The sequence below is a fragment of the Gossypium hirsutum genome, chromosome D07 (genome assembly GCF_007990345.1).
Source record: "Gossypium hirsutum isolate 1008001.06 chromosome D07, Gossypium_hirsutum_v2.1, whole genome shotgun sequence".
Classification (NCBI taxonomy): Eukaryota; Viridiplantae; Streptophyta; class Magnoliopsida; order Malvales; family Malvaceae; genus Gossypium; species Gossypium hirsutum.
Genome location: NC_053443.1, coordinates 21306997 through 21316011, shown reverse-complemented (window position 1 = coordinate 21316011; position 9015 = coordinate 21306997). Strand labels below are relative to the sequence as shown.

The 9015-nt window shown below is 32.6% G+C and overlaps 1 protein-coding gene across 1 annotated transcript in view; it reads right to left on the bottom strand.

The window, feature by feature from the left end:
- Positions 1-1045: 1045 nt before the first annotated feature.
- The window catches only part of LOC107956094 (ABC transporter G family member 33), a 28066-nt gene continuing 20096 nt past the window's right edge, over positions 1046-9015 (bottom strand). Inside the window, exons 17-23 of the mRNA XM_041096667.1 lie at positions 3266-3556; positions 2994-3077; positions 2775-2908; positions 2379-2606; positions 1902-2073; positions 1570-1824; positions 1046-1409 (exon numbers count right to left, since the gene is read on the bottom strand). Coding sequence (XP_040952601.1) covers positions 1143-1409; positions 1570-1824; positions 1902-2073; positions 2379-2606; positions 2775-2908; positions 2994-3077; positions 3266-3556 — 1431 coding nt within the window. The 3' untranslated portion in view covers positions 1046-1142. The remainder of the gene's footprint in view (positions 1410-1569; positions 1825-1901; positions 2074-2378; positions 2607-2774; positions 2909-2993; positions 3078-3265; positions 3557-9015) is intronic.

Genomic DNA, 9015 nt, shown 5'->3' with positions numbered 1-9015 from the left:
GCTTATAGCTATGCAACGACTAGTAGGTCATTGGTTTAATGGCCTAGAATGCTCTTGATATCAATAGTTGTAATATGTGTATGTGTTGCTTTACTATTTAAGAGGCAAACTCTGAATACTAGATATGTCCTCAAAATAACAGGGGTCGCGATCACAAAGTTCTATACATGTTTTGACCCTCTAGGTGAGAATTGTTAGATTACAAAACAAGTTGAAGTCTAGTAACTCTCCCTAAGTATCGTTTAATAGGTGGTTATAATTGCAATCCGTTTATACTAGCCTATAAGTTGAGATTCAGTGGTATAACTCAAATGTTTGGACAGAGTTTGAGATAGAGTAATATGGTGGATATACATATGCATGTATCTATATTTATTGTATGCCTCAATCATCAATGTAATCCTTTTACATGATACATAATAGTATAGGAGTAGAATAGGTTTTGTCTAAGTCCGAGGTCCTTGAATTTGACATTGGTAGCAATAGGAGAGGTACCCATTATAACCATTATTTTATCTTTATCATTATGATAAAGTTGTCTTGCAAAGGTTGCAACATGGAGGAATTTTTGTTGGGATAATTATGCATACTTTTTTTCTTAAAATTCTAGGTATGATTTAAATTAAATTTAAACCAAAAAAATAACCGTAAGTATTGTGTTAGAGTTTGTGTGAAATAAGGGGATCTGTCAGGGCGAGAGGTCGAGGGCCATACCGCACAGGATGAATCCATATAGAACTACACTTATACTATTTGACTTTGATTAGAACATGGTTTTTCAAACCTTAAATAGATGTAGTCAAAACTCCTCTTGTACCATTCAATTTTCAACATTAGTGAGTTTCTTCTTCTTTGCCCGTGATTTTTTTCCTGAAAAAATTTCCATGTAAAATCTAGGTGTTCTTATTTTTATTTTCTTATTACTTTGCAATCATTCTACCGTCATTATCGACGTTTATTATAACAGATTCTCTTTAATATAAAAATTATTTTGAGAAGAAAGAAAACCCATCTGGAAGGAGAAAGAGGAAGAAATAGGATAATGTTTAATGGCTTAAAATAAGGATTTTGCTAAGTTGTGGTGAAAATCTTGACGAGTTAATTATTATACATAATAAAATTTATTGTAACCTAGTTACGATTCACCTCCTTTGAAAGTTAAGCTTAGCCGTAAAATATGTAAAAACAGAGGCAAAGAAAATTGGGTAAGCAAGTAGTAAAATAGCTGTAAGAAGCAAATCCTCATGCTTGAATCCATAATGGCTTTTTAAGAAGGCGGTGATAGTTTTACGCTTTCCAAATGCTATGATTTCTCGATTTATATCTCCATATTGGGACGTGATGAGACCTCTTAATGTCCAAGAAGTTGGAATGATCCAATAAAACCAAACCCACCATTTTGGCAACATCTGCAAGAGTCAAATGTATCATATATCAAAAGTAGACCTCTCAATTTTTAGTCTTTACTATTTTGGATTCTTAGTTTCTTATTAAAAGTAGACAACATATGAGATTTTATATAAAGAAAAGAATTGTAATTTTAGTTAGCAAGATACGGAGTAAGCTTACAGGTTGTGGTATGAGAAATCCAGAGAACAAATTCACCACTGTGATACAAAAACTTCCACATATTGAGGCCATTTGGTAAGTTGAAGACAAAGAAGCAATAGCCATGCCCATGTATTTGTAGTTGAGCAATGTACAAAAAATGTCATAGAAATACCAAGATACTTTGTAAGTTGATTCATACAAGTTGACTGCTGGATATGAAATGATCAAGAACAAGGTTGCTTCAAGGAAGATATATGGTATTTCAATTATAACCTGAAATTTCAAATCGGAAAGTTTATTATTCACATGTTAAGAATGCAAAGAAGTATGATGTGAGGGTAGCTCTGGACCTGTGCTAATGAATGTGCTTTGGATGGGTACATTCCAGCAAACCTTTCTCGGTATATGATAGTCCGTTGACTAGTTACGATTGGAAGAATTGAAAGCAAGTTGCTTGCTCCAATAGAAATCGTGAAAACATATACTGATCCCATTATGTTGAACAAATCCTGGTCTTTATCTCTACATGAAAGATGATCATGATTTCAACATAATTCCACACATTTAAACTTAAAAGTAATAAGTGAGCTTTTAGGCAAACTAACTTTATTTATTCTTATTTTAAACCAATTTAATGGTTAAATAAATGATATGAACCATGGTAAAAGTGCTTTTGGTTGTAAGAATTCAAAGATAGAAAATATTGATGATTTTGTAAGGGTGAAAAAATATATTTTTGAATGTCTTTTTTGGGGAGTTTAAGTGTTTTACTAAGAAGAGATATATAAATACGATAAGGGAAAGAAAATTTCAAGAAAGCATCTTACACTTTTTGCCCTTTATTCCAAAGAAGCGCTCCATATAACAAAGATGATACCATGGCTAAAATCAAGCGCCCCAAGTTATATGTGGGGTTTCTCCAATAAGACAAATGTTGTTTCCAGAGGCATGTTTTGAATTGTTCCCATCTATTTTGTGAAAAGTGTGTAGTAAAATGTAGTTCCTCTAAACCCTGTGTTGGAGCTCTTAGCTCATTGACTAATTTTTTGTTTCTCCTACATAAAAAAGTTAAATATTATGCAACAAAAACATATTATTTAAGCTTTTCTACATTCTTTTTTATTTTGAGGAGTGCTAGTATGATTCAAGGTCCTGAATATATCAATTATGGTAAACTTCCAAGGTTTAAACAACTTATTTTCGACTTGTTATGGTGAACTTACTGATATAGATGAGATTCTTTGTATAGATGGGCAAAATCCACTCCAAGTTCAGCTTCAACAAAAGGATTTGTGACCTCTAACATCCATGTTGCTGGATTGTAGTTTTCTTTTATTTTCGACACCCCTTGTATTCCCTGCTTGATGTGTTTTAAAAAATTAGAAGATATTGTCTTATTCAATGGGATGGTCCATAATCTATAGGATGTTACTTTGGATTACCTCAAAATATTCAATAAGATTACAAGAATTTTGACCTAGCTCTCCAGAATATATTATTTGCCCTCCTCTTTTCATCAAAATAATCTGCAAGATACATCTAAGATATGAGATGCAAAATAATATGGTATCTAAGAAGGATTATGTTATCAAGCCTATGCAATGAACCATGGAACTTTATAATCATGTCGTTGAATAGTAAGCATATGTTAAGAGCAATGTTTCTAATAAGAAATGAACAAAACAAAACTTTTATGAGCACATCACTCAATTACCTCATTGAATGCTTCAAATATGTCTATACTTGGCTGATGAATGGTACATACAACGGTCCTCTTGGTACTAACTATATTCTTTACCACTCGCATGACAACGGCAGCCGCTCTAGCATCTAAACCGGTGGTTGGTTCATCCATAAATATTATGGATGGATTAGAAACAAGCTCTACTGCTATAGTAAGTCGTTTGCGTTGCTCTGTGGATATACCACTAACACCACATGTGCCAACTAAAGCATCTTTGATTTCATCAAGCTCAATAAGTTGAAGAACCTCTTTTATGAATTCCTGTTAAATTCAAGAATTAAATGAGTTTTTTTATATAAAATTTTGTTTTAACATGATATTTTTTATCTTACAATATAACTTAATGTTTGACGCTATAAATTTAAACGTGAATTTATTAAGTTATTATTTATAAAAAAAATTATTTACTTAAATACTTATGTATTATTTTGTTATTTTATTAATTGTTATCTAATAGGTTAATGTTATTATTTTTTAACGTAACATTTTTTTTCAATTTGGTATTTATTATTTTTTTGAGCTAAATTTGGCTATTAACCTTTCAGAATGAGTCAAACTATTTTTTAATGGAAATGTTAAAAAAAAACATTAATTTTTAACAATGTTTGCATGACAATCCCATGTGACAGACCACTTTTACTTCACCCTAACATACACAATTTGTCTTATATCAACAAATAAATTAAAAATTATAAAATATCAAAACATTAAAAATTTTAATTTTTTATTATAAAAAGTTCATAAAAATTAAAAGAAAACAGATGGAGTACATGCGGATTGTCATGTTTAAAACTTTAATGTTTTAGTTAATATTTCCATTAAAAACAACAATTTGGCTCTTTTTCAAAGGTCTATGGTAAAATTTGACTTTTTTAAGGTTAAGGGTCAAATTTAGCTCAATTTTTTCCCTTAATCTCGAGTAGTACATAGTCTTATATTATCAATGATGTTCCCAAGGAGATATAACCATACATGTATATACCATAGATTTTATAAAACTTGCTAAGTGAAACCAATTAATGGAATAAGACAGTCAAATGACGGCTTGATATATTAACCACTTGAAGCATGCAATTCAGGACAAGATCAGTGTGCCAACAGTAGTAAATTTCTTTAAGGCTCGAAACATGACATTAAAGGATGAGATGACTATGGAAGTCAAAAAGGCATATTTTATTAGAAAGAATCATTATGAATTGGCACTAAGAAATATGGAGAATGACTTGGCATCTAGTGACTTGCAAAGTCAAATGGAGAAATCTAGTTATGATTACAAAGCATGGGACATAAGTTTGTGAATGGGACCAAGACACAAACACAATCATATACATGGAATAACCTATATTGTTGTGAAATATGAAACTAAAAATTTGGTGCCAAGGGAGTGCCCACTTCCTTGCCCACCAAATATGTGTTGCGACAATTTTTATATTTAGGTCTTGGCAATTTGTTGAACCTTATCTTTGGGCTATGCTGATTACATGATGAATATCTAGCCCATTATGGAAGATATTCCTGTTTGGGAATACGAATATTGGTAGTTGATTTGGATCAAAATTCCTTAAAGCAATCTTTTAGTTTATGGACTTTGGATTGGATCATGATTCTTCTGATGAGCTACCATAGAGTCCATATTTACTTCATATACTATTATTATATTGTATTAATTTTATGATATTATTGTTTTATTGGGATTGTATTAGATCATCTATTGTAAGCAAGTCTTGAAATCAATATCTATATATTTGAGAGACTTGCCTAGGAAAATGTACCGAGAATTAGGCATTTAATCTATTTTTAAGAGAATAATTTTGTAAGAGTGCTACTTTTAAAGTGAAACCTGTTGTTGTTTTTTTTTACTTCTTGTGATAACAATAGGTGTTCATAGTGGTGATAGTATTGCATTTTCAAAGTACAAGGGTGAGGGAAACTATCACGATGTGTGTGAGTAAGTAGGTACATTTTGTAATTGTTGAAGAGAGTGCATATTTCTCACTAAGATAGGTTCTGCAAACGTATGGAAATCAAACTACATAATCATCTTCTTTTGTTCTTTGTGTTTTGTATTTTCGCATTTAATGCTTGGATAAATTCCCACCCACTCAGGCACCAATTTGATTGTGCTATTTTTGCTCTTAACAATGTTATTTTTTATAACAATTGGTATCAAAGCCTACTACTTAAAGTAGTTAGTAGATATTCGAGTGTTGTTAAGATCTAAATATGGAAGATTCATCCACATTAAGACCACCTAAGCTTGAAGTTGGCAATTATGCCTACTGGAAAGCACACATGATGACTTATATAAAGTTAATTGATGAGAAAGCTTAGTGTGCCGTGTTAACTGGATGAGAGGCATCGAAGATGGATAGTGACAATGAAAGAGTTATTAAGCTTGAAATACGGTGGACCACAGAGGAAAAGAACTTGGAAAATACTAATTCAAAGGCATTATATGTAATTTTCTATAGAGCGGATATGTTGGAGTTCAAAAGAATTGTTAAATTCACTATGGCAAAAGATGCTTGAGATATCTTGGAAATAACTCACGAGGGAACTTCCACTATCAAGCAGTCAAAGATGCAAATGTTGAATTCAATATTTGAAAGTCTAAGGATGCAAGAATCAGAGAAAATTGGTGATTTCTATGCAAAATTGTGACTTATCAAACCAAGCCTTTGCATTAGATAAAGAGTATTCGAATGACGAGCTTGTAAGAAACGTATTGAGATCTCTCCTTGAAAGATTTTCCATAAAGGTCATTGTCATTGAGGAGGCCAAGAACCTTGAGCAACTGGCCAAAGATTAACTCATTGGTTCTCTAAAAGCCTTTTAGATGAATCTAGATGAAGCAAAACAAATCAAGAGAAAATGAGTTAAAAATACTACTTTTCATGTTAATGAGGAAATGTCCATTTCTCAAAATGCTACCTTAGAGGACTTACAAAAGAAGATGACCTTTCTTACTCAAAATTTCAATAACGCTTTCAAAAAACAATAAAGGAGATACAAAAAATTTGAAACCAATGTCAGTTTTCCCAAAAATAAGTAAAAAGGAGTTGTAGTCAGAAAAACTTGAGAAGGACAAAAAAAATGTGTGCAATGCTATAAATGGCAAGGGTTTGGACACATTCAATTTGAGTGTGCAAACATATTGAAAAAGAAGAAAAAGGCTCTCTGTGTGACAAGAAGTGATGAAGATTTTTAAGTGATTTTTACTTAGAAGATGATCATAAAAACTTTATTACTTTCATTGCTAATGCTGGCAACAAGGATTCTGATATAGAGTCTTATAGTCAAGTTGATGAAGAATTTCTGAAGACTTACAAAGAGATATTAGGTAAATGGACAATTGTGTATGAGATCAACACTTAACTATCTCAAGAAAACAAACGTTTCAAATAGGAGAATGTTGTTATAACCAATCAAATGGTTGTAAAAGAAACTTTACTTGTAGAGGAATTGAGCAACAATGTGAAAATCAAGGAAGAACTGGCTGATACAAAGTTGATGCTCGAAAAATTCAACAATAGTAGTAAGAAGCTTAATGAGCTATTGATTGTAGGAGAAAAAAGGATCCAGGTAGAGGAGGTTTGAGATTTGTGAACAAAGGAAAGAATGTGGTAGAAAAGCCCATTGTGTTTGTGAAAGCCTTAACATCTAAAGAAATAAGTGAAAGTTCCAAACCTATGGTGGTGAAGCCTCTCAAGAAGGTTGTTCAACCTCGTAAAGTTCTTTTCCATTACTATGGTACCCTAAGCCATATATGAACTCGATGCTACAAGATGCTGTATGAGTTGAGATGGAAAAATTTGGTGCTAAAAGGAGTGCCCACTACCGTGGCACCACTATTGGAAGAATGCAAAAGCAAGTTTGGGTGAAGACGAAGAAAAAGTGTATGCTGGTAGCCCATTATTTACTAAAATCTACAATTGATGGAACTTGGTATTTTGATAATGGGAGCTTATGACATATGATAGGTAACTGGTAACATATTATTGATTTTGAAACTAGTATTGTTGGAAGGGTGACTTTTGGTAATGTGAAGAAAGGCTAAATTCTTGGCAAAGGAACTCTGGATATGCTAGGAATGCCTAGATTAAAGAATGTTCTACTAGTAGATAATGTCAAGGTCAATCTTGTGAGTATAAGTCAACTCTGTGATTAAGGCATGCTTGTTAATTTCATCTAAACTAGTATATTGTGACTAATGGTGATAAAGTGATTATAGAGGGGAGCTCATACTTTTGAAAATTATCTCAAAGTGATGATGAACGCCTAATGTAATAGCTTTACAGCATTAGAGTTAGAACTGTGGCATGAGAAACTTGGATATGTACATTTTGAATGTCTTCACAAGTTGGTGAGGTATGAAGCTATTTGAGGAATACCCTAGTTAACAAGAACTATTCCTAAGGTGTGTAGTAATTGTATGAAGGGCAAACATTATTGTGAAAATCATAATAATGTGGCCTATGTGTAGACTAAAACACATCTCGAACTTGTATATATTTACTTGTTTGGTCCAATGCAGACAAAAAGTCTTGGAGGAAAAAAGGTATGCTCTAGTTTGTGTTGATAACTACTCAACGAAAACTTGGGTAAGCTTTCTTAGGGAAAAATAAAATGATTTTGATGAATTCAAAAAATTGTGCAAAACTTTGATGAATGAGCAATGAAAAATTATTAGCATGGTAAGGAGGGCGTGCAATGATCGTGGTCGAGAGTTGAAGAATGAAAAGTTTGATATGTTTTTGTGATGAGAGGGGATAAAACATGAGTTTTCCTTGCTAGAGGTGAAGAATAGAACAGTGAAGAAATGGCTAGAGTCGTGCTCAACAGTAAGGAGATTCCTCATCAATTTTGGCCTAAGGCAATGAACATTGCGACACATGTAGTCAATCATGTGCTGACTAGACCAAAGATTCATGTAACTCCCTATGAGATATGTATAAAGAGAAAGCCCACTGTGAAATACTTCCATGTCTTTGGAAACACATGTTACATTCTAAAAGATAGAGGAAACCAAGGTAAATTCGATTCTAAATCTGATGAGGATATTTTTCTTGGTTATACACACAATAGTAGAGCCTACAAGGTGCACAAAAAACACACTAAGAAGGTCATTGAGTCAATCCATGTGGTTGATGATGATGTTGGAGTTCATGAAATTCACAGTGCTGATAATGAGGAGAGGACTCTAAATTTGGTGCTTAAGGAAGTGCCCACTCCCTTTGGCACTACTAAGTCTGAAGAACAATTTGAAATAAAAAGTTAAGAAGTTCAAATTATTGATCAAATGCATGATCAAGCTAATTCTAGTGAGTCACTTCGGCTTTCCTCACATGTCAGAAAGAATCATTCAGCCTCTAATATTATTGGGAATATGTTTAATGGGATAAAAAAAGAGAAAAACCAAGGCAAAATTACAAGGATATGATTTTATTGGCATGTTATGCTTAACAGTTTGAGCCAAAGAAAGTAGAAGAGGCCCTCAATGATGCTGATTAGATTCAGGCAATGCAAGAAGAATTGCAACAATTAAAAATAAATAAAATATGGGAATTGGTTCTTAGACCATCTCAATTCAATAACATTGGCACCAAATGGATCTTCAAAAACAAGACGAATGGGCAAGGCAACATCACTAGAAACAAGGCCAAATTGGTTGTGCAAGGATACACTTAAGTGGAAGGTATTGATTTTGAAGAAACCTTTTC